At 50.2% G+C, this 26213-nt stretch overlaps 1 protein-coding gene and 1 non-coding gene across 5 annotated transcripts in view; one reads left to right on the plus strand and one right to left on the minus strand.

Annotated features, from left to right (window-relative positions):
• Positions 1-26213, plus strand: part of Trappc9 (trafficking protein particle complex 9) — a 551206-nt gene that overhangs the window by 431466 nt on the left and 93527 nt on the right. For all 4 annotated transcript variants that reach the window (XM_029555013.1, XM_008851069.2, XM_008851072.2 and 1 more), the window contains 2 exons: positions 5408-5561; positions 20522-20612. In XM_029555013.1, the coding sequence (XP_029410873.1) occupies positions 5408-5561; positions 20522-20612 (245 nt within the window). The remainder of the gene's footprint in view (positions 1-5407; positions 5562-20521; positions 20613-26213) is intronic.
• On the minus strand, positions 12025-12213 carry LOC115067367. Its single transcript, XR_003846786.1, has one exon. It is a non-coding gene; the product is annotated as a U2 spliceosomal RNA (small nuclear RNA).

The following is a 26213-nucleotide window of genomic DNA, read 5'->3' on the forward strand; positions in this document are numbered from 1 at the left end:
TTCTTCTCCAACTCCTCCTATCTCTCCCCATCACTTTTTTCCTGATAACTTCATGAACTCTTTCTTCTTCTTTTATTTTTTATGGGTCCTTTGCTACTCTAACATTTCCCCCTCTGATGAGGTAACCCTAAAAATCCTTTTAGGGATTAGATAAGAACTCCCAAATACATTTGACATTTTTGGCCTTTGGAACAGAGTATGTTGCTAAGAGGCCCAAGGAAATTTTGACTTTTAGCCAAGAAACTGGTTACTTTTCTTTGAGGTCTTTTATACCCTAACTGCCTAGCCAATTCCTACCTCCTATTCTTATCACACCATCCCCTGAAGAGGTTACCCAAGTTGCTGATAGGGAATCGGAATGCAGTAGTGGCACTTTTTTTTTTTTTAAAACGTGTATGTGTGTGTTGCCTGCATGTAGATAAGTGCACCCGTGTCGTGCAATGGCCGTGGAGGTCAGAAGAGGCTGTCGGATCCCCTGGAACTGGAGTTACAGACAGTTGTCAGCTGCCATGTGGGTGCTGGGATTCGAACCCAGGTCTTCTGCAAGAACAGCCAGTGTTCTTAACTGCTGAGCTATCTCTCCAGCCCAGTAGTGGCACTTTTTAATCTTGAGGGTGAATCTCATTTTACGTAGCTAAGGAAAGAAAGCACTCAGAGCTCCTAAAATAAACTCTCCATAGAAGTTCAAGGCAGGGCCTTGTACTTCCCCAGCAGTCCTGGCAGGGGGAGGGGGGCGCAGGAAGGTCCTCACACTTCCCTGGGGCTTTGGAGGAGCAACACCAAGCTCTGGCTGTGGGCTGCATGGCTTCTGTTTTCCCTCTAATACAGGAGAGGCAAATGATTATTTGTGTCTAAGGGATTATTGTAGGCCCCCAGCTGGTGACTTTCACAAGCACATACTCTGAATGGGTCGAGCACTGAGCAGCGACCATATGGACCACGAAGGGTTGGTTCAGAACAGCTGCAGGCTGGAGGGCAGGGAAGGCCATGTCCGATTGGACCTTCAGCTCTGTGTAGAGAATGCAGGACGGCCCCTGAGCTTGGCTCTCTAAGTGCCACCCAGTCAAACCATCCAGGTGACTGGCTCTCTCGCCAGCACTCTGGGAACATGGAGGTCTCTTCTTACTCTTGCAAGTCTGCCTCAGCCCTCTACCATGCAGCTGGACATGGGCTCTGTATCAGTACAACACGTGTCCATGCTCAGTGTGATGGGGTGCTCTTCCCAGCCTGGCTTTCCTATGTGTTTAAATGTCGTCATTATTGATTCCCTGGTGAGGTCACCAGCCTCTAGCAGTGATGTGGCTAGCAGCCTGCTCTTTTCGGAGTCGTTCAGCATCACAGTCTAGCACCAATTCTGGACAAGTATTTTCAGACGTGGCCATAAAATTAAACCTAAAAATTGACATTCAATGATAGCATTAATTTTCTTCCATAATGACTCTCCAGTGATAACCTGAATGAACCATGGTGGGGCAGGAGGGAGCAGGAGGGCTGTGGTAGGAATAACAGGTTTCAGTTCCGAACTGAATTGGACTCTGGAATTAAGCTGTTCCACGGCCTTGTTTTATTATCCTGTTTCTGTTGACCTTAGGTTTTCCTTAGCTTCTTAGCACCTTAGTCTGTCCCCCCGTGACACAGAGCACAGTCGTGTGACAGTTCTGTGTGCAGAGCACTGTCTGTGCTCCAGGCACTGATCATGGATCCACCATCGTATGTAAGTTGCACAGAATCTTGAAAGCCCAAGCTTAGTGGAAGAAAACCCTGCCCCTGGCTTTCCCACTCTGTGAGGTGCCCTCAGAGTACAGGGAGATGGAACTACCCCAGGGGGACACCCTGAGGGCTTAAGTGGTCTGACAAGCCTCCTGCAGGGGCTTAAATTTGATCTGTCATCTTAAGAGCCACAGAAGCCCTGTGTTAGGGAACATGTGTAGTCCTGGTCTATCTCTTCCATCTGGGATTCAAGTCTAGCCCCTTCCATCACCTGGTAGGGAGCATCTTCAAGTGCCAAGTGCATTTGTGCATGTGAGTGCCCTCTTCCCATTTACAGTAAGAAGTCATGTCAGGAAAGTAAGAGCAGGTGGTAGAGGCAAGCTGATGGTGTGCCCGTGCCTCACCGTGTTGCCAGCTGAGTCCCTGATGTTACTCCTGGGTCAGCAAATGATCATGACAGGTCTAGCCTCCTGTCCCTTCTGACTCTTCCCTGGGAAGATGTCTCCATGCTGGTGTCCTTACAAAAGTCCTCCCATTCCTGAGACAATACTGAATAGGGAGCCAAAGCCTAGGTTCTTGTCCCAGGTTAGCTCCCGAGAAGGTAGTCCTCCCTAATCCCCATTAGGCCTCCCTTCATTAGAAAGGAACAAAGGGTGAACCCACAGAAAGCAGAGAACTGTTAGGAAGGGTTCTAACTGGACAAAGGCCCAGCACAACCCCCCCCCGCCCCGAAAGCCACCTGAAAGGTGGTCACACCCTACAAAACCTATGGTCAAAATAGGCCACTTGCCATGGGTCAAGTGCAGGCTCACTCACGAGTTCAGACATGCATGAGATCCGTGCTTGGTTGTGATGTTCCAGAAAGGCACCGCTGTGTTTTGGAATTACTGTCTGGAACACTTTGTGGTGAGGAGAAGGGGGTATGTAAGCACCTCTGATACGTACTGGCCTCTCTGATGAAAGCTCCCACATGTACATGAGGAGGGGCATGTGCACGTTTCACCAGCAGAAGACAGCAGGTAGATGCCTGCATTGGCTCCGAGTGGCATCTGGTAAGAGGTGTGGTTGGAATAAGGGATCAGAGATTTGTTGCTCAGTCCCTGAGACAGTAGCCAGACCTTCATCCAGTTGGCTGGTCTGGTGACTCAGCATCAAGCCACTGGCTCGCTCCTGGTGCTGCCCTAAACAAGGTTCTAGCCGTCTTTCTGTTGGCAGATATCACGGCCACATCTCCGAGACAGCCTCAGGGGCATGAAGGGCCTACTCAAGGTCACGTACAAGTTGAGGCTGAACTAAGAACCCAGATGTGTTAGTCACTTTTCTGTTGCTGTGATAGAAACACTGACCAAGGCAAATTATAGAAGGAAGAGTTTATTTGAGCTTATGGTTCCAAAGGGACAAGAGTCCATCATGGTGGGGAGGCATGCCGGGAGAGGCGACTGGAGGAGGAGTGGAAGCTAAGCTCTCACATCTTCCAGCAGGCACAGGAAGCAGAGAGCGACTAGAGATCTGGCAAGGCTTAAGAACTCTCTAAGGCCGCCGCTAGTCACGTGCTTCCTCCAGCATGTCCACACCTTCAAAGACCTCCCAAAACAGCGCCACCACTGGGGACAAACTGTTCAAATACTTGGAGCCTGTGGGGGATATTCTCATTCAAACCATCACACCAGCTCAAGTTGGTCCTGAGCCGAGCTCCCTCCTCTGCCCCACCACTGCTCAGGGCCCGTGAGGATGAACAAGGTGCTGCCCTTTGCACATCAACTCCTTCCCTTATGGAAGGTAGTTATAGGAGATGGCTCCCTGTCCTCCTCTTCATTTACGCTCATGTTTGCCTTCTCTCAGCACCTAGCGCCCACACTGCCCAGTGGCTCTCCTTTTGTGGCCAGCTTTTCATGTATGTTCCCCCAAATGCCTGCTGTCAGCAGGGATCTCTGCCTCCCTCAAAAGTGACAGGATTCAAATCATGGTAGTTGCCGTTCTCACTAAGATTCTGCTGGTCCTTCTGGCTTTAGAGACATGTAGAATGATTTCAGTCACATTAAAACACAAATACCTTAGGAAGAGATGATGGAATTAAAACTTTAACATTAGGGTGTTATATTCTGAATATCTTTCTTGTTTGTGCTTTCTTCTGTTTTCTCTCTCTCTTATAAACTGCCTACTTATATAAATGGGAAATAAAGGAGAACGTTACACTTTAAGACGCTCTCTTGCTGCCTCACGCTCTGCCTACCCAGTGGTGCCTCTGACCAGTCTTCCCCATCAAGCTCTGGGGCAAATGCTGTGAGCTTTGCGACTGCAGTGGCCCTTTCTAGAGCCAGCATGGCCCTTGATACCACATCTTTGTGCATGATCCTGGACAGCCACAAAGATTCTCATGGTTTTGCTGAGGAATCCGTCCACACACGGTCTAGCAATAACATAGACACTCACTTTTACCCATCAGCCAACTCACTTCAAGTCATGCTTGGGTTGGAGCCAGAGTTTAGGATTCCTCATGGATGGAAACCAACTTCCTTTCTGTCCCCCTTCTTCCATCCACGTGACATACCTTGACTGAGTGCCTGACTATGCCAAGAGATGAGGTTTCCAACATCAGCTAGCCAACCCCTGCTCCATGGTGAGGACAGGCTGCAGGTCAGAGCAGCAGCCAGAGTGTGGACATAAGCAGGAAGAGATGCACTGATTGTGATGTGGGGAATGTATTCAGTTTCCTCCATCATCATCATCCAGCTGATTATTTGCAGAGTCACTGCATGTCCTGGACACTATTCTATGCCCAGGGAACCTGGTCGGCAATACCAAGTGCATCTCTGCCCCCAGGGAGCTAAACTCCAGTAGAACTGAGAAAGAACTAACCCAGAGATAAATCTTTAAGTTCATGATAAATGCCCTGCCAGAAATAAATGGAAGGCATCAGGAGCGAGTACAGCTAGGGGCCTGAGGGGACACTGCAGTGACTGGGATGAGCTAGGAAGGCACCTCCAAGCTCCAGCCTCGGAGATGGAAAGGGCCCAGCCATACCATGGCTTAGAACATTCTAGGGATAAAAACTAAGGCAGAGAGAGTTGCCTGTATTCTAGGAATGGTTTGATAGGCAAAGGGCCCAGCAAACGGTGAGAGGGCTGTGTTAGAGGAGAGGTGGGTTTGATCAGAGAGCTCAAGGGAGGGCCCCCGAGCTCTGTGGCCAGAGGCTACAGTGGGGAGATAGGGGCTATGGCGGCTGTGGTGAGGGGAGCCTGGTAAGCCCATTTGTCTGCAAGAGGACATGCACCATGGGATGATGGCAGGCGGAGCTTGGCATACAGGGAAAGGTCCCCAAAGTGCAGTCAAGGTAAGTGTGTCCGTGGCCATCCAAGAAGGAATTTAAGTCCTGACCCAGAGCACGGTCGAGCAGCACGTGGTGTCCTATCCCCCACACCCTATTACAGAATGGAAATCCTCATCTAGGAGACACAGGTCTTCTCAGAGGCCCAAATCTGTGACTGGCTCTTTTTGAAGTGTATGTTGAACCAGCTCTGCCATCACGGCTACCTTGGGAGTCTGTTATTTCATTTTCCAGGAATGAATCTGTCAGGAATTGCTAACGATAACGATTCACTAGATCGCTTCACGCCCGTGGGTGCTGAGCCCCCAACGGCTTGCAGAAGAAATTGCCCTGCTGGTCTGTTCTCTGATATTCTCCTTATTCTCTCAGATTGGCTATTCAAGTGGACAAGTTCGACTTTGAGAGTGTCCCAGAACCCCCTGGAGAGAAGGGCCAGTTTGCAAGTCCCAAGCAGCTGGAAGAGGAGAGGCAGGAGGCGTGTGGCCTGGAGATCAGCAGCAAACTGGACATTCGCTGGAGAATCATATCCTTCTCAGTGTCTTCTCCCTGGGTCCAGGGCATACCCCTATCCCACCCAGGGCTTCTTACTACCTACAGGGAGCCGAGAGGGCCTTAGTACTGAGTTGCAACCACAGACAGCTCCAAAATGCCATGGCCGGACACAGTCCAGAGGGCTGGTGTTCTCTCAGCCTCGTCACACTTCAGGAGCCCCACTTAATGAGGTATTGATTCTAAGTGGGGAAAGGCCTTCTTGGGATCAGTGGTGTTCCTGACTTTGGATCCCATATTTCTTGTGAGGGTTGGTATTCATGCCAATGACAGGTCCTAATGGCCACCTATCAATGCTAGGCTTGAGCAGTCCTCCGACTGACAGTGGGAGATGTGGATGCGGTTGTGTGGGAATCAAAATTGGATTGTACAGTTTAGTGAGGCGTGAAGACTCTCTATAGAAGGACTGAGAGACTTTTCTGTGGACTGTGCTGGGAAAGAGGAAAGTTTTATAAAGTTTCAGAGCTCACCCCTGGACTCTGACCCCTGCCTGGTTTGTGGTTAAGGTTCAGCTGAATGAGTGGATGGTCAGAAGGACCTGGGCACACTTGCTTGTTAGTTTGCTTAGCAGTTTCTGCAGAGCACCCACTCAATGGGTCAGATGTGCGACACTGAGTGGACTGTCAGTAGTAGACAGAAGTTTATTATTTATTATTCTTTTTACTTCCAAAGGGTGGGAAATGCACTGAAGAGCTGCGAGAGAATGGCCCTGTCCGTGTACCCCAGGAAGCGGCACCTCTAATGTATCTACCTATACCACCTTCATGTGTGGGCTCTGTGGTTATGGGTATGGCCAGACTGTGTCATTGGGACTAGAACATTCCAGAGGGCCTCCCTGGGTTCTGGAAGCATCCTCCACTTACAAGTGGCTCGGGCTCTGGGATCTGAGGCATATTCCTTTGTTTAAGCTGAAGTGAACCTGACTTGGTGAATGAGCAACACAGAGAGTTTTGGACAATATAAGCACCTTGCATATTGCTAGAAGGTTCTATGGAGCAGAGTCTAGTAGAGAATGTGGAAACTCGTAGAGTAAACAAAGCAGCCTTGTAGAGTTGCAGAGGTTCATATTTGGCAGAGAAGTAGAAGTTGGGGATGGCGGGAATGAAGGAACAGGGTGGCCAGAGAGGTAGCAATGCAATGTCATGTTCACCGTGTGCTAGGCCTGCTGTGCTCTGTGTTCTTCTGCATACTCTGACCACCACATCCTCAGGAGATGAGCCGACTCTCCTCCAGGGTCATGGTTCAACTAGGGGTGGCCCAGGAGGGTTTGCCAGCAAAGATGTATCCTGGAGCCCAGCTCTCCTGGGAGAGATGTCACGTGTTGTCTACTGGAGAACCAATTCAGGACTTGAGCCTTGTGAAATGTTGCTGTGATGCCGGAGCTGAGGAGTGACTTGAGAATGAAGCTGGAGGTGCCATTTCTGCAGTATGGCGCAGAAGCACCCTCTCTGGTCTCAGTGATTTAGCCTCACGTGAGAGCCTTAGGCGGGGCAAGGCAGGCCTGGATGTATGCCTCAGCGTGATAGTACCCTGTGGAGAAGGGGCTCTGTAGAAGATTAGCGATTCATTCTCACAAGTTCCTTGTTCACTGTGGGATCAGATGAAAGCAGGTGCCACACCTATGTACTCCTCAGAAATAGCCCTTTCCTTCCTTGGCTGCACACACAGTTCATGCCGTGGTGACCACTTCCTGGGTGCTATGTGCATCCGCGTCCCCTGTATCTCCCCAGCCCAGCTTTCAGGTTGGGCTAACCATCCTGTTTTGCGTTGACAAGCTGAGACCGACTCAAGTTCATGGATGTGGGGGACCTGGCACTTAAACACTGTGGGCTGTCCTGTGGGATCCTTCTACAGGGATATTGACCCCCTAGGGATCGTGTCGGCCAGCAGGATTCTGGCGTGCTGTGAAAATGAGTATCAGAGAGCACAGGAAATGTTGCATTTCTCTTTAGGAAGTTGGCTTTCCTGGTTCTTTTATGTTCTTAATAATTCACACAACAAATATTTGTTGAATCTCCGCCGTGTACTACACATGAAGCTGCCGATCCACTGGTTGGAAACACATGAGCAATTGGATTGTCCCTGTAGGTGGGTTTGGTTAAAGGGAACAGCATCAGGCCACCCTCGCCCTGTCTCTGCCTCTTGTCTGTTACTGGCATCTGCTGTGGAATGAGTGGCAGACTTTGCAATTGAAAACCTGAGCGTGAGCAGATGGAAAGACCAAAGAGTGAGTTGACTGATACTTTAATTATGCATTTTAATAATATTTGCTAAATATTGGAGCTCTATTAAAAAATCGAGCCTAGTTTGAAATCCATCCATAGTTACTGAAATACCCTGTGTAGCACAGAAGGCTGGGCCAGCATCTTGTAAAGGAAATTGGAGATTTTGTACTAGATGTGTGAACGCCTCTGCACAGCACCTACCTGAAGGCCTTTCTGCTTAGTCTAAGGTGTCCCTGAGGGTTCCCCAGCCAGTGCTGACCAGCTCTGAACCATGTCTCCTCCCTCATCTCACCTACTTTGTGGAAAAGGGCAGTGGGCTTTGCAACAGGAACCTGGGACAGAGGCCTGGCGGCAGAAGCACTGGGATCAAGTCATGGGAGTTGGCCAGGTGTTTAGTTCCTGGTATCCTTAGAACTGCATTCCTCAAGCTGCCTAGGGAGGTCACAAGGATCACCCCTATTCCTGCAGGGACAGGGTGACTTCCATCGCGAAGATGGCCCAGGACAGACAGCTCCCAGTGGGCAATGACCAGCAAAGCCTAGATGGATTTTCATCCCTGGAATGCACTCATTCTGGGGAAGGGCTGACACGATTTGACCCTGGGCCTAACTAGAGAGCTGATGAGTTAGCTGGCACTTGTCTTCTTTTAGGGAGCTTCTCTTAAACCTTATTTATTGCTTTTACTGCCATGTGACTGGGAAGAGTTGCTTTTTAGACACCTCCTGTGTATACCTACGAGACTGGTGTCCTCACTGCACCGCACAGTGTGTGGCCCTGTGTCACAGGAGAGACTAGTGAGGAGCCCAGCACACAGGTGCCCTACCCAGTGGCCAGCCCGGCCTGTCTGCCCCCTTCTTGTGCCCCTGTGGCCACAGTTCTCTTCGCTTTGCTTCTAAGTCCTCATCCTGAAGTGGGTGTGGTAACAGGGCCTACAGCATCCAACAGTGTCAGGCACGTGAACTGCAGAGGCGGAGTGCATTTGGGCTGCTGCTGGCCATCCTCCTCCTCACACCCATCCCCTATGGCCGTGCCACATCGTAGGAGGTGCTGTACTGCTTTTCTGTGTTTGTTTATTCTCCTATGGCCGGAGTTCCCACAAAGGACTCAAACCTATTAAGTTCCTGCTTGTGTACTTCCTGTTCAACAGGCCAGCACCTGGCCTGCCGATCTTTTTATCCAGTTCTCTCTTTCTCTGTAAGAACTGGCCTGTCTCTAATGTCCTCACATCTTCCCTTGGTTGACAGGGTTCTCTACCTAGCAAGGCAGTAAGTGGTCCCAGGGAGCTGGGCTCGCGTGACCCCCATCTAGTCTTCCTCTCAGCCCCATAGCACTTTCCCCTATCCTTGCCCTTTTCTGTCTGTATTGCAGAGCTTTTACTGACCCTGAAAACCGTGATCCAGGTAACTTCTGAGTGCTGTTAATGGTAGAGAATAGCCTGTGGTACATGGTCCAAACCTCATCTACATCTGGTTTTTAGAGGGGATTACAGATGCTGCTATGTTGAGGGGAACTCTGGTTGGAGGGCTGGTCCGGTAGCCATGTGACCTGAAGCACCCATGTCAGCACGTGCTCAGCCAGGTGGTGCTGAGTGGATTGCTGTTGGGACTAGTTCTGGGTTCCACTGCCGTTTTACCCTTTTGATCACCTGCCAGATGCCAGGCAGGATGCTAGTGCTCTCCTTACTGCTAACCTGTACAATAAGTTGTCTCCACTCCTTTAAGAAGGGGATTTTGGAAATTTTGGAACTTTGGAAGTAGTGTACCCAGCGGGATCACCAGGACACCAAACGTGGGTGACTCCTATGCATCTCTTGTGAATGCTTCTGTGAGGTCACACCATGAGGTGCAGATGTAGCTTCTGAGCCCAGAAGGTGTCAGCAGATTTGAGTGAGATTTGAGATTTGAAGCACTCATGCTGATCTGCCCCCAGGATTTAGCTGAGCTCCTGCAGGGTGGAGCTCACTCCCCTTCCCGGGAGCTGTTCAGGTCCTGGTCTCCCTGACGTCTTGCCTCACCCATTCTTGCAGCTCCTGGCACTTCCTTTTCATTCATCAGAGTCTTTAAGAAGTGCAGAAATTATTACATTTTTCTCCGGAGTCTCCTCGTCAGATTGTGTGTTGCCTTGAGGTCAGTGGAATCTCATCGACCCAAGTTCCCTATGGAGAACCTGGTGCTTTACTTACTTTTCTCAATACTGTGACAGAATTCCTGGCACAAGCAACTTAAGAAAGGGAGGTTTATTCTGGCTCAGTGTTTTGACGGTATAATCCACCGAGGCAGGGACATCGGGGAGCGGGCACGTGAGGCCGTCACCCTGCATCTGCAGTCCGGAAGCAGAGAGATGGGTGCTGGGGCTCGGCTGGCTCTCTCCTTTGTTCCTTTTATTCTGTCTGGGACTCTGGTCCGTGGTGGTGCTGTCCACATTCAGGACGAGCCTTCCCTCCTCAGCTACAGGAAATGTCCTCATGGACACTCCCGGGTGTGTCTCCTACATGATTCGAAAAGCGGTCAACCGGACAATGAAGATGGCTATTCTACTTCATATGTATGAGAGATTGTGCTAAGCACTCAGGACAGGGTGAGGGGCACTGCAGGTGGAGACCCTGCCCTGACAGTGTCCTCAGTACCGATTGCGATATATAGCGCACAGGAATTGAAGCTGTGCATCTGTATGGAGTGGAAGTTGTACTTCCAGCACAAGTGCTGCAGCTTAGTCATCCCAGGAGAAGGGCTGCAGCTTAGTCGCCCCATACCTAGTGCCATCATGGCAGAATGAATCGTGGAATCTCAACAGCAAGGTTGAAATGGGTGCCTTCTTCAGAGCCAGTCCACACAGACTGTCAGTGGCTGAAACCAGTGAGGGGCGGCCTGGAGCACAGTTACAGCCACCCCTCATCTTCTCTTCGTGTTTTCTGCAAATCTCCCATCAAAGAACCTTTCTCTAGCATGGGGTCTCATATCCTAGAGGAGTTGCTTCTGTGCAGGATGAACAGAGGGTATCTGGCACTCAGCTGAGCGCTGCTGAGGGTGCCTTTGCTGTTCTGTCAGACACCAGCTACCCCATGCCAGCGAGTTGCTTCTGTGCAGGATGAACAGAGGGTATCTGGCACTCAGCTGAGCGTTGCTGAGGGTGCCTTTGCTGTTCTGTCAGACACCAGCTACCCCATGCCAGCTGGCAGACTGAGACTTGCCAGCAGTGTTTACTTGGGGTGTCATGGCCCCGAAAAGATTTTAGACAGGATGCCCTGGGATTGATTGATCACAGCCAGCACAACCCACCTAGACATGACTGTGCTGGGCTTTATCTCACTTTCTAGAACTGCTGCTTCCTGTGGGGAGAGGTGCCTGGCTCTGCCGCTTTTCCTGATGAGGAGGCAGGGGTGAAGCTGCTCCCCTTTCTAATTGTCTTCTTGAATCTCCTCAAGGATGCTTCTTAATGGCGCTCTGTCTTCTCATCTGCTGAAAACAACAACAGCATCAAATCTCTTTAAACAAGACTCTTAAGACCTGGTCCACTACATTTTCCTAATAGTCGTGTTTGGAAAATAGTCTTATCTAATAGTACAAACAGCTTCTGTCATCAGTGCAGCCGATTCCTTGATCATCTTAAGTGAAACACTGGGTTGCACTTGGTGCCTGCCTTTGGGGAATTCGGCTCTTAGAGCTGTTTGTAATAACTCGGTTCAGAGCCCTTTTATCTTGCACTGCACAGCACAGAGTTTTTGCGGCCAGGGAGAAGCACTGTGCCTGGCCAGGGATGTTGTCAAATCACCCCAGCTGTTTGACCTTTGATGGGCATCGGATCAAAGTGACATGGGCCCAGATCTGACTGCTGTTCACCCCCACCAATCCCAATATGATGTCTGTGCATACCTTAGAATTACTTGGAAAGGAATCAGGGTCAACACATGGAGAGCACAGATTTCAGGTTTGGCTAAGAGTGTATAAAAGGGCATTTCATGCACAGCATGGCAGGTTTCTTTGTGTGCGTGTGTATACATGAATTGACATGTATTGTGTTTGTGTGACTGGGTATGCATTGGCATCCACACAGCCTGTGTTCTCCTGGTATGTCTGTTATTGTGAGAATGCATATCTTTTCTAAGAAAGCCATAAAATTATACAGCATAAGTTACCACCCAAAGAGCACTCACTAGATGCCAGATACGGACCTGATCCATTTTCATAGACTGCTTCATGTTTTAGGTCCCCCAAAGGGTTACCATTGTTGGAGGTGCTGCAACATCAGGTCAGTGCTCAGAGTGAACTGTATAAGCTCCTATTCTATTTCCTCGTTCCAAAATCCATTTACTATATTGTCCCCAGATAGAGGACACGTCTGATATTAAACTAGTAAGAACAAATACTACACTCGATCCTAGCCCAAAGCCCTCAAAGGGATAGATCGCTCAATTTTTGCAATAGCTTTCTGATGTTTTTCTCCCATGGACCGCTAAGAAAACGGAGGCCCGTGAGGTTATTTCACTCACTCCAGGTCACCCAGTGAGTCGAGGACCAGATGGAACCCATGCTGCTCTCTGCTGTGCATTCAGCTCTGTCTAGGGGTTGTGCCCAGGCCCCCAGCCCCTGCTGTATCTGCCCCACTATGCTTAGAGGAAACACGTAGAGATGGCTGAATTCCTTGGACTGGTCCTGGTGGGCACCTGCCTCCCCTCCCACCATTTTACCTTCTTTTCTTCAAAGGGTTCTAGAACATTCCTAACCAAGCAGGTCTTGCTGCAGCGAAACAGTACAGACCTCTTCTTGGACAGCACACCCACTGCAGGCAGCTTCTGTTTGTTTGGGCCTCTGGCATGAGAGCTCTGTGGAGATGGCAGGGCACTTACTGAGAGGAGGAAAAGTGGCACCAGCTGTCTGAAGGCTGGTGATGCCAACTAGAAAACCAAGTCGGGGGAAGAGAATTGCTGAGCATGCATAGCCACCTTCCCATCAGTGTAATTCTATTTATGACAATTTGCTAATTTCCCTGAGCTCTAGTAGGGCGGGGCTGCACCCTTCTACATGTAATCCTTCACCCCAGAGCTGGCACACGACACCCAGCCCATCTTCCTGGTGGTGGTGTTTGGAGAAGTCAGTGATGGGCAGCACCCACTCCTCCCTCCTCTCGAAGCCAGTTTGTAAAGCGCTGCATCAGCTTCTTGTGATGGATTTCTGACTTTCTGCTTGGCAGACCCTGCACAATACCCAGGTGTTCCAAGCATGCCACTCATTTTCCCCCCCTGGGAAAGTGAAACTAGCAAACTTCCCCACTACAGGTTGAGAAGACAACCTCAGAAATCCTCACTGGGCTTCATGTTCCCCAAGGGCATAGGAGACTGAGTGACTATCAAACAAGGCCATAGTAAACATCAGTCACATAAATCTAGACAGATCTACAGAGCTGTTCAGTGGCACTAAATACCTGTGGTACAGTCCTGCAGCGTCCAGCACTGACACGGGTAGACAGTGGCAGAGGAAAGGTGGTCTTCTACCTCTACATTCTTTCTGCAACTGTCTGTATTTCTCAAAGATTTGAAAGTGAACATCAATGGACATTGATGGCTCCTCTAATTGAGATGGTATGTCTGAAAATGTTGTTAATAAGAAGAGGCTTTGAACTAGTCATGGTAATGCACTTGGGAGGAACACCTCAGGTTCAAAGCAAACCTGGGTCCACAGTAAGACCCTGCTTCAAAGAGCGCAAGGCCAAACAAGACCAGGCAAGGCAGACAAAGGAGGGTAGGAGGGAAGGAGAAAGGAGGGCAGAATCCCATATGAACATTGACCAGCTAATTCAATAATAAATAATGATCAGTGACTAATGGTAATGAGAATACAGTCCCTGTGCAAGAGACCGGGCTCCTTAAAAGTGGATGGATCCTCTTGTTCTTTTCATCCCCAGCACAGGTGTCTGGTAGCAGTAAACACAGGTGTGAATCAGCTCATAGGTGAGTGGACACAGGCTCAAACCCAACACAGTGTGGCAGGTACAAGATGGATGCTGTGTTGTGCAAGGTGGGGATAATCACGTGGGGGTAGCCACAGAAGGAAGTGTTAGCTTCTGGAGTGGAGCCAAGAAGTTGTCCCAGAGCCTACGGCAGTAGGAGATGGGTGGGTGCTCACCGTGAAGGTGACGTGGAAGAGTGCTCCAAGCAGACAGGAAAGCAAAGCTCCCCGAGTGTACACATACGTACAAGGGGGTGGGATGTGAGCACTGGGCAGGAAAAGGGACAAGCAAGCCATGAGGAACTTGTATGTTGTACTGACAGGGCGTTGGGCTGTTTGTCCCAATAGGGATGGGTCGACATGGGGGGATTCTGAGAAGTAGAGCATGTGATGAGTCTTGTAAGTAGACTGCTCTGACTGATTAGTGCCCTGTCCCAGTTTCCAAGGAGGCCTGGGAAAGGTACTATCCTAATGGTGGTGTGTTGCTGGCGATGAATTGTAGGTCACCTACATCATGAGACTCACTCCTGATCTGGAAGGTTGCATGGAAAAGCACAGCAGTGGCTCCACTCTGCGCCCCACACTGTGTGGAGAAGAGAATGAAGTCTCCGGGAGCATGGAGATTGCCTGAGACATTGCAGGGTGCGTGCTTCAGAACCACGGAGAGCTCCCCACTGGGCTTTCCTCTAGGCTGGAAGGGTAGAGGAGAAGCTGCTGTATGCAGGCGCATCCCCTGGTGTGACCCAGCCCTAGGCAGAAGGGTCCTTGCTGTCCAGCAGTACCTTGATTCCTGGCTTCAGGAAGTGAGGAGCTCACATGATATATCTAGGAGTATGTGAAATGGTGCTCAGAGCAAGGGCTGCAGGGTCTACCTTGACTGGGTTCAAGCCTGGACCACTCACTTCCCAGCATCACAGCTCTCCTGTTCCCTTCACTGACCCTAAGGCTTTGGAGTTTTGTTGTTGTTATTAATCTGTGAGATGGGGAAGCATGGTAACTCATACCTTTAATCTGATTACTTGGAAGCCTGAAGCAGGATTGCCATGAGATTAAGACCAGCCTGGGCCACAGATGAGACTAGACTGAAGAGAAAGACCATGCAACAGAAAACCCAAAATAAAACAAAAAAGACCAGAGACGTGAATATGATGATCTGTGTCTGTCTGCATGTATGAAGATGTCATAGTGAAGTGATCTATGCATACTGTCTACATGTATGAAGATGTTATAGTGAAGTGATCTATGTGTACTGTCTGCATGTATGAAGACGTTATAGTGAAGTGATCTATGTATACTGTCTACATGTATGAAGACGTCATAGGGAAGTGATCTATGGATTAAGACCAGCCTGGGCCACAGATGAGACTAGACTGAAGAGAAAGACCATGCAACAGAAAACCCAAAATAAAACAAAAAAGACCAGAGACGTGAATATGATGATCTCATACTGTCTGCATGTATGAAGATGTCATAGTGAAGTGATCTATGCATACTGTCTACATGTATGATGACGTCATAGTGAAGTGATCTATGCATACTGTCTGCATGTATGAAGACGTCATAGTGAAGTGATCTATGTGTACTGTCTACATGTATGAAGATGTTATAGTGAAGTGATCTATGTATACTGTCTACATGTATGAAGACGTTATAGTGAAGTGATCCATGTATACTGTCCATATGTATGAAGACGTCATAGTGAAGTGATCTATGTATACTGTCTACATGTATGAAGACGTTATAGTGAAGTGATCTATGTATACTGTCTACATGTATGAAGACGTTATAGTGAAGTGATCTATGCATATTGTCTACATGTATGAAGACGTTATAGTGAAGTGATCTATGTATACTGTCTACATGTTTGAGGGAGTTAGAGTGGAGATAACTGCCTATCTCACAGTCAGCATATTCTAGAGTTTGAATTTGAAAATAATATCCAACTGAGAAGGTACATGGTAGATGCTCACCACAGAGCTTCCCACAGGGACACCTGGGGAATGTTCTCTGCAGGAGCAATAGTGATTTCTGTCATTATATCTCCTCTCTTGCCCCAAATGCCAGCGTGTGCCTATTAAGAATTAGTAGCTTGGGGCTGGAGAGATGGCTCAGCAGTTAAGAACACTGGTTGTTCTTGCAGAAGATCTGGGTTTGAATCCCAGCACCTACATGGCAGCTAACAACTATCCGTAGCTCCAGTCCCAGGGGATCCAACGGCCTCTTCTGACCTCTGCGGGCATTGCACAACACAGGTGCACTTACCTACATGCAGGCAATACACGCATACACATAAAATAAAAATAAATAAAAAAATTTAAATATTAGCAGCTTCCCCATTGCCATGGCAACCTTGTATCACAGTGAGAACTGTGGCTGACCAGCATGGCCACTTTTGGGCACAGGCTTAGGCACCAGACTGCTTGGGTGGCCTCTAGGACTACAAGGGAGAGGCCGTGTGTGCAGCCGTACCCCTTTGTGGCTCACCACAAATGAATAAGTGGGCAGCTGGGGTGGCTCCCAAAGGCCACTTTGCAGGTCCCCATGGACTCCCTCATTCCTCGTCTGTTCCCTCCAAGCTCCTCATTCTGCTTGTCTGTGGTATAGGCTCTGCTCTGTGCTGTGGACAGCCAATCACCTCGAGAGCCTGGCATGAGTTCTTAATAAGAGATTACCATTGCTTCCTTCTGAAGTCTTAATCTTCTACTAGTACAAATAAGCCTTGGGGAGAATCATGACGGACAGCAAGAACACAAAAGTGAGCACTTTGAACCCAAATATGTGGGAGGTTTGTACCCTCAGGTCCCCTCCTTTCAGATTGGAATGGGGCAGCCAGGGAGCTGAGTCAGGTGCACACACCAGGGCCCTCAGGCTCTAGTTTTCGTTCTTAATGCTGGGCACTGATTGGGCTTTCTAAGGGTTTATCCATCAACCTTGTTCCTCACCTTCCTCCCACACAGGGGGCTCTTTAACCTGTCACTGTGTAAACATCAGAGTTGCTTTCTGAACTGATAAGTACAGCCCAGTCTTGTTTTCTGTCCTAATGTTCTTTATAGAATTGCCTATGCTGGTTTGTGTCTTGCTTTTTCAGGAAAGCCCTCACCTCAATGCACTTCCCCATCTGTCCTCACCGAGGGGCCCCAGTGCATGACTTCGAGTCTGTTTCCTTCCCTAGGAATTGATCCCCACTTAGAGAATAAGCTCTGTGGGAGTCACAAGACACTAGCTGTAGGTCCAAACCAAAAACTGTGACTGTACCCTTTTCAACAGTCCTGTGAGTACACTGCCACTTCCTGTCTGCTGACAAGGATTTAGGAAAGCGGGTGGTTCTTTGCTTGGTTTGTTTGGTTGGGTTTTTTGGTTAGTTGGTTGCTTGGTTCGTTGGTTGTTTGGCTTTGGCTTTTTGGGACAGGTCTTACTATGTAGCCCAGGCAGGTCTGGAAGAATTCATGATCCTCCTGCCTCAGCCGGGTAGGTGCTGAGATTGCAGATTGGTGTACCACCATGCCCGATTTGAAGGTGATATTTGGTATCTTTTTCACAAGAAAGTCTCTGTCACACAATGGCTGCAGAGTGTGGGCAGTCACGATGATGACCCATTCACTGTGGCACATTGTATGACCTGGAGTTCCTGTACATGGTGGCTGGTGGAGGCTGTACACATGGCTCCCTCAACCAAGATGGTGGGTGAAGGTTGCTTGGGAAAGTGACGTAGCAGTGGACGTCTCCCAGGAAAGACCATGCCCCTCAGGGCCACTGAGTTTTGTGCACAGTGCTTGGAACCACGTGGCCAGCAGCACAGCTCCCGCATGGTCCCTGACCCCTTGAAGGGGAGCCTCGGTTTCCACTCTCCTGGGACGTACCCTCTCCTGCTGCACCTCGGGCTCCTGCTCGTGCTCCCTCCATCCCCCAGCTCCTTCCAGTTCCTTCCAGAGCCTTGGCTCTGATGTCCTTTCTGCTGGGCCAGTTCCAGTCTCTGTACCTGGCTCTGGCCCCTCATCTTCCCTAGCTCCTTTTCCTAATTGCCCAGTTCCTTCCTTCTGTCAGCACGTTGTTCTCTATCTTCAATTGACCGTTTTAACCGTGCTGAAGTGTGTGGCTCAGTAGTGCAGCCTCATCATGCATCTTCAGAGCGTGTCACCTTTGCAAACTGAAACTAGACCCAGAACCCCACCTCACAGCCCCTAGTCCCACCCCCTCGGCCAGCATGCTGCTTCCGCCTGTGGATGCGACCTCCCCTAGGTTCCCTGTCTGAGTGGAGTCCTTGTGTGTGTGTTTGTGACTAGCACCCTTGTCCTCAACTGTGTTCAAGGACCACACACAATGTATCAGGCTTGCCTTCCTTGAAGGCTGGGTGATACTGAGTTGTGTGGATGGACTGCGATGTTTATTCAGTCATCTGAGAGTGGACACGGGCCATTCCACCTTCTGGCTGTAAGCAGCCCCACTGAGAACATGGTGGACATCTTTCCCGCCTTCCTACTTTGACTCTCATAACATGTCACCAGTGCTGGGGTTGCTGGAGGTCAGTGTTTTCAAATTGCAAAACCATCTCTCTTGTGCCAGTGACCTCCCCAGGATTAGGTTGTAGTCTTGGTTCAGTCTCCCTAAAAGCCACTGTATCCCTCCTTGTGGAACTAACAGATGAATCCTCACTCCTGGGATTGTCACCAAGCAAGACCAAGCAAGAAAGAGGACTAACAGTGTATTGCAGAGAACATGCCAACGACAACAACAGTTCAGCAGACAGACCTGCCCTGGGTGGTGATGAGATGGGGAGGGGGCATGTGAAGGGTTCCTCTTGGGAGAGACCTACATACACGAAATCTTTGGTAGGTGGCCCTGGAAGAGGGAGATCTCTCAGAGGCTGAGACATCAAAACAGGAAGGCCAGGAAGTTCTCAAGACGGAGAGGAAAGCAGGATCCTGCTGACAACAGGATCATTTACTGATGTGTCCACATGCTCCTCAGGACCCTGTTTGGTTGCAGGGCTCTTGTCCCCAAGCTTTAGATAACGAAGCTGACCCAGGGTATCAAGTTGGTTATCCAAAGCCCAGGTGAGGTGGTGGCAGAATTCTAAGGTTCAAAGCTGTGCTGATCTTAGCTGTGAGCCTCACCCAGAGCGTGGAGAGCAGAGCCCACCAAGTGAGGGTGCTGTTTCTCTGAGCCATGATGTCCCCCGGGTGATCCCAGCATTTCAAGAACAACTCCCAAGCTCTCAAATTCTCACATGGGGTTAGGGAGGGAGGAAGGTAAGTTGAATATTCAGGTTGATGTGAGGTGGAGTGGAGTTTGGGGCAGAGTGGAACTTACGCAAAAGAGTCTTGCAAATCTGCAGAAGGCATCAGCCAAGTTTGCTGAGCCTCGGGGCCTCTAGGCTGCAATGAAAGGGCCGTAGCCCCCCCCCCCATGAAGGGTTGGCCCTGTGCTGCTTTCCTGGGACGTTTCCTCACTGATCTGTCTTCTTTGTCAGACAGCGTTGGTGCCGCAGCTGCTGGAGCTGGCCATGTTCTGGGTCTCCTGTGGATTCTTAGGCTGGTGGTGAAGTCACTAGGTGTAGCGTGCTTCAAGGGGACAAGGAGAATGCCTTGGAAACGCTTCCTAGAGGAAGTGAGGTCAAAGAGGAGACAAAAATGAACCAAGTGAGGAGAGGAAAGCGGGGAAGGCAGGAAGTGCAGTGTGCGGAGTCCGAGCATGTGGTAGCTCATGCAAGGCATTGTGGGGGCCTGGGTAGCCTGCCTCAGCCGTTACTGAGCAAAGTCTTGCTGTGGTCCAGCCGAGTTCTCTAGGCAGCCCTAGTCTGTGCAGCTTTCCATGGATGCCCAGTGGGGCTGCTGGCCACAGAGATGCATGAGCCTGCATCCCCTGCTGGCCTCTGCTCCTTTGATCATCTGCCTACAAGGTGTTCCCACGCCACTGTCCCCAGGCTCGGTACCTGTGAGGGTCAGTTTATCAGTTTCTATCGTCACCGGATGGGCTTGATCCCAGGCTGTTTTTAGGCACCTCTGTCTCCAGCCTGTCTGCCACTGTGGCCTGCCTCAGGTGGACACACGGGATGTGTTCGTTGCATGAAATGTACTTGTCAGAGGAAGAAGGAAGTGGCTTTTCTCCCATTTCCAATCGCTAGAGAATCTTCCACACTGAGTTTTCCTGTTTGATTTAGACTTGCATCTGGTGGCTTTAATTTCTTGGGAAGAGAGGCCTGTGCAGACTGACTGAGACCTGCGCTGGGGCCTCTCTGCAGCTCCCAGGATCTGCCTGTAATCTGCACTTCCAGGCCTAGATTTCTTCATCCACTGATACTTGCTGAGAGACTTTACAACTTCCTCAATTCTGAGCTCGTTTGAGGGTCCCTGCTCACCATGATGCGTGTTATCACATCGAGCTGTGTAAAAAGACAAGAGACCAGCACGACTGCAGTATACACTGTCCTGAACAGTCAGCCATGGTCCACCTCACACTGCTTTACCCCCCTCCGCCCCGCCCCCAAGAACCACTGGTAGGATATGATTACCCCAGCAGCTCTCCCTTGTGGCACCGTCCCCTAGCTGGATGCAGTAAAGGCTGAGGGAAGAGGCATGTGTTATGGTTCTGTGCTCTGGTTTTCACGGTCTCTGGGTGATGCCTTTGTAGCTGGATTGACCAGCACTCGAGCAGAGGGCAGACCTATCGACTTAAGAGTCTTCTCATCTGGGGTCTAGAATTTTCTAGAGCTCTGCTAGTCCTGGGGCTCAGTGGGAGCCAACTTTTCCTTGACTAAGGCTTACCCCTCTCTGAAGCGCAGCGGCGAGGCGAGCGTGGAGGGGCTCCTGAACCAGCTGGTCCTGGAACACTTGCAGCTGGCTCCTCTGCAGTGGGGTGAGTACCATGGCCACCTGCGGTGTCTGGATGGGGGGGTATCTGCAGTGTCTGGGTGGGAGTGGCAGGAGGGTACCCTAAGGAGTGCCTCTGAAAACCACGGGGAAAGGACTTCATCTCATTCTGATGTGCCTCTGTGAGTGGGCAGCTGAGCACTCGGGCAGGCTCTGCTACGCTTGACTGGGTTTGGTGCCATCATAACACAATTGCAGCACACAGAATTTGTCTTGACTCCTCATTTGTAGTCGGCCCTCCTCTAGAATGGCAATTGAGTCTCAAAATGCTTGTAGCGTTTAGCTACATGGGGTGGCGGGAGGGAAGGAGGGTGTGTCTTCCTCCCTGTTCCGATGCCATGTGCCTGGACTGGGCTTCACAGCTTCCCACACTGTGTGTGGACAGTGTGTTTGGTGAACTCCTAACCTCAGCTGGGTGCAGCCCACAGGGGTCACTGTCACTCAGCAGAGCCGCATCAATCTGGCTGCGTGTGCTTGCGCAGCTCTGGGCTCTGACCCAAGCCCATGCCTTCCTAAGTAGCACTCAAGGGTAGTTTGCAACAGATACTCGTGTGTGTTTTTATTGTTGTGAGGGACTTTCCTGCTGTCTGGAAGTTATTTCATCAGATTGTCTATGTTGGGATCAGCTGTAAATAATCACTTGCCATCTTCCTTTTCCTTGTCTACACCCAAGAGACTGCCCAGTGTTCTCTTCTGTCCACCAGTACGTGCTGGATGATGAGTTCTAGCCATCTATATGCCAGGCATGTGGGCATCACCTGTGTGGCCTTTCACCTTATGTCCCATCCCTCTAAATCCTTGGGCCATGCAGGGTTTGAACCTGGGTATGTGTTTCACATGGGGCTTCTTCCCTGGACTTCTTTCCCCTTACCCCACCGAAATGCAAAGTCGGTTTAATCCTTACCCAGCAGCTCAAGGGCTGCCCTTTGCAGGCACCCAGTCACCCAGGCACTTGTCCAGGGTAAAATATGCCTGGGAATAGCTACTTCTCTCCCACATCTGGGCCCTCCTGTCGGGTGGGGGTGGCTCCAGAGAACTAGGCCAATATGGTCTCTAGCCAGAGGAGATTCTGCAGGGCAGAGAGGTGCTGTGTTCCTGGGGTAGGTGAATGGATGGCCAGTCAACAGCACAGTGATAGAAGCACCTGGAGCAGAGACCAGGGAGCCTTGTGAGACACTACATGGTATAGACCCCCGAAAGCATGCAGAGCTCTGCTCTACATGGTATGAGGGGGGCACTGAGCAGTCAGAGGACTCTGGCCAGGCAGAACAGGCCCATGAAGAGGGAGGGAGCTTGGGTGGCCCAGCTGCTCCTGTCCTTTGCAGGAGAGGCCCCATTTGCCCCTTTCTGTAGCTAGAAAAGCTTATCACTACCACTTCTTAGCAGGAAGCCAAGTGGGAAGCCACCTGCTGTCACCAACCCCGTGCAAAAGCCAAGGCTCCAGCACCTGAACACCAGCTGAGCTGGTGGGATTTCAGGCCAGGTCAAGGCTTAGCAATTAACACTGATAACAGCCTCTCCCTGCTTGCCTCGCCCCTCCCTTGGGTGTGCATTCTTCCAGTGTGCAGCCTGGAGAATGGGGAGAGCTGGTGTGAATCAGAATCAGGCCTAGGGAGGGAAGCTGGGCAGCCACACGGGCCAGAGGGCCTCCAACATGGCTGGAGGCCACATCAGAGCAGGCGGTACCATGTTGTGCCACTATTCCCATTTCTCCCTGAATTTCCTTCCTGGTTTTCATGGAGGAGTTCAGAGTCCTATCCATGGCATTTCCAGATAAGGAGGCCAGGGGTTCAAAACTCTGTCATGTGCCAGGTATGACGTTTGGAGAGAGTAACTTAACTATTCTGAACCTGTGTTTCATTAGCGATGGAGTAGAGGTCAGAATGCCTGTGGTCACCATTTGCCATGGAGACCACAAGATGCTGTCTGGACAGGCGCTGCCCTCATTAAGCTCTGCTGTTTCCTCCCCAAGTTCTCTCCTCTGCACTGCTTCTGTTCCCTGTAGGAAACATAGTTTGTGGCGGGCCTGGATGCTCAACTCAGCATGTGGTGAAATGACAGCTCACTGTAGCCCTTGGCCTAATCCTTCCTGCCTTTGAGAATGGGGTCTCTTGTGTAGTTGTGTGATTACTTCTGAACTCGGTGATTCAGAGGCGGGAGGTGGAGGTGGGAAGTCCCACACGCTGGGTCTTTTTACCTGGACAGAACATGACACTGAGCTTTGAGATGGCATGGACTTGCCCACAGCTGTCTTACAGTGGACTAGAGACAAAGCACAGACACTTGCCAGTGTGTCTGGGATAGCATAAACCCCTTCTGGCCACTAAGCAGTCATTGGAGCTGCTCCCACTCCCAGAAGTGGGAGACTTCTGTACAGAGATTTCCAGTATTTTTGGAAGATAGCTTAGCTCTAAGTCACATAGCCAAGCCTCAGTGTGACCAGCATGCGAGGCTTCTCCACTGATGTGTGTGGCTCACCCAGCACACACCCAGGGCCTGACTGCCAAGTGGCCCCTCTGGCATCCACATAAGACCAGCCATGTCTCAGGGATGCCATAGGGGGACCCTCCAGGCACTCATTGTCCTTAGCAGGGATCAGAAGGTGAGGGCCTACTAAGAGGAGCCACATGCCATTGATAAGAGGACCGTGCTGCCACACAACCCCTAATTCAGAGTTGGCCCAAGAACTGCCATCTTTCATCATTCATCCCTAGAAAGGTTGAGAGGGGAGGTGTTGGGCCCTCTACAGGGCTAAGGGAGAAGTCTGGCAGATGGGATGTCACTTTTCATTACTGCAGGAAGGTCAGCATGCCCTTATTAGAACTGTGGGCCTATAAACAGTCCACTGGAGACCAGAAGAGTCTCATTAGGTGACTATCATAGCATGATGCTGGGGTGGGGCCTGTGTCTCCAAAGTCCATTCACCAGTAGATAGGACCACATAACCCTGCTCCACAGAGTTGTGGGGAAGCTCAACTGCTTGAATAGTGGATGGTAACCACTGTCCCTGTGTGAGGTGTGCAGGGTGAATGGCAGATTTCATAAACCGGGTGTTTGATGGTGTGATATTGTTATGAGCTGGATTCCTTGAGTTGGCCAGTCAAAGTGAAATAAGACCGGTTCCAAGAGGAACACTCCTAGGTAAGAGGGGAGTGCTTTCCCAGGAAAGAGCCTTCATCTGCCTGGTGCCTGTCATGAGCTGGGAAGGTCCCTGGCAGGGGACCAAGTCCCTCTACTGCATGTGCTCTGGGCTCTCTTGGGGCTGCTCCTGTTCTTCTTGGAAGTTAAAGTTTAGGTTGGCTATTGTGGGCACATGTTACATGCACACCAACGTGTACGCAGATGTACTGACACCTCAAAGCATGGGACGGATTTCAAAAGTAATGCTGAGACCCAAACGTTCCTCCACTGAGAGGCCTTGGAGGAGTCACTGTGAGGTCGATGGCATCATGATGCTCAGTTGGTCTTCAAAGGGTAAGCAATAAGAGTTTACCAGCATTTGCCATCTGGGAAAACTCATGTAGGTTTAGAACACAGTGAGCCAGGCCACATGGTGATGCAAGAGAGAAAGACAGTGTTGCCTGTCTCCCTCACCAAGCCCTGTGCTTGTTTCCCAGTGACATGTGATGGTACAAGGGCTTGGTACCAGTTTAAAGCCACTCACTTCCCACTGTGTCTGTCACTTGTACAGGGGATCCTGTGTCTTTAGCAAGCTAGCTTAGACCTCTAACCAAGATCCCCATGACTTAGACTCCTAGCTGTCCCCTAGAGGACATACCAAGGCCACAGCTCCCCAAGAGCCCATGTCGTCTGTGCAAAGTCAGGTCAGACCACTCAGGCTGCTGTTCAGTTCCAGCGCTCTGCCTCTGACAGGGCATCTTCCCAGTATCCACAGCTTTGGTGTGAGCAGTAGGGTCCCTTCTCTGACTTAGAGCAAGTTCCCCTGGTGACTTAGAAAGAAGCAGTCTATTATTTTTATATTTTGTTTTTATTTTATGAATATGAATGTATCGCCTGCATGTGTGTAAGTGCACCCATGTCGTGCAATGCCTGAGGCGGTCAGAAGAGGGCATGGGATTCCCTGGAACCAGAATTATGGACAGTTGTTAGCTGCCATGTGGGTGCTGGGAACCAAACCCAAGTCCTCAGCAAGAGCAGTTAGTGCTTTTAACCACTGAGCCCTCTCTCCAGCCCCAACAGCCTGTTATTTTAAAGTGACAGTTCTTAAGTGTGTATCCTAACTGCTGGATAAGGAGTGAGGTCTTCCTGTTGTTGGTCATGAGCCCCAGTGACCTCACATACCACCTGTACTCCCTTCATAGGGAGGAACTGCATAGGGCTTGGCTGGGTCTCAGCAGTAGGTCTCACCTGGTCCAGTGCAGCTGAGAGGGAGTGGGTTCAGATTCACACAGCCCTTCACCCCAGAAGAACCCTGACTCTTCCACAGGATTGCTTCATGCAAATTATCTCTTCTCATGGAAGAAAATAAGAGAAAGTCAGGCAAGTCAGGCACAAAACACAGGCCCTTCCCTATCCCCAAACAACCTCTGTCTCAGTTTTGTGCATTTCCAAGTCATTTTGAGATTCTCCGGTTTTAATTTTGTTTATATAAATGACTGTGCCTTTGCTGTGCTCCAGTGTCCTTTTTCATGTCTGACAAAAACATAAACAGACCCCACATTATAAACAAGCTTCACACATATTGTTAAAGGCCGAGCTATTCATCAACTGGAGAAGATAATTTAATACTTGTTCTGTTGTTGAACACTGAGATCTCTCGAAGTGTTTACTATTATAGAAGTCAGATGCCCCACTTTGTACCTAGAGCCTTTTCCGTATTTGGTGGCTATAGGTCAATGTGGATTCTCAGACGTTGCTGGTACCTCAAAGGGTCTTGTCAGAGAGCAAAACCAAGCCATCAGCCTTTGCCTGCATCAGTGACAACAGTGGTAGGCAGACTCAGGTGCTGCCTTGTCACAGAGCTAACAGACATGGGTTTTCGGCCTGACCCAACTAACTCCCACTGGGGAGCCATAGATGGTTTGGGCTAATGGTCAGGTTCTCTGTGCCTCAGTTTCTCTTTTCTAATGTAAAAGGCATCCAGTCCTCCATGTGGGAGGAGTGCTATCATCTCAGAGGAAAAGCTGCCTGGGAACAACTGGATGGACGGGCCACTGACTGACCATTCCTATCTTGCCTGTAGAGAAAAATGAAACAGAATCCAGATGCCACTGGCCATTTGACCACATCCTGGTGTGTATGAATCCTGGACCTCAGTGTTCCCAAGATAGGACTCGGGGAGAGCTGGGTCTCCAGCTGGGCAAGACTCACAGCAGGACACTGAATCTAGGACTAGGCTGGTGCTTCCAAGTCCATGAGTGTCTTAGAACTTTGTGTGTGTGTGTGTGTGTGTGTGTGTGTGTGTGTGTGTGCCAATCTGATCCTCTGTGGGGAGAAGAGGAGGGAGGGGAATGGGCCCATATGAGCTTCTTGGAGAAACCAGTATGTTCCCTGGCTGTCTAGTCTGAGGACTATCTTCTAGTTGTTTCCATAGATACGCAGTGGTGGTGACTAATGGGCTGAGCTG

This window comes from Nannospalax galili, unplaced genomic scaffold, assembly GCF_000622305.1.
Source record: "Nannospalax galili isolate Female #2095 unplaced genomic scaffold, S.galili_v1.0 scaffold525, whole genome shotgun sequence".
Lineage (NCBI taxonomy): Eukaryota > Metazoa > Chordata > Mammalia > Rodentia > Spalacidae > Nannospalax > Nannospalax galili.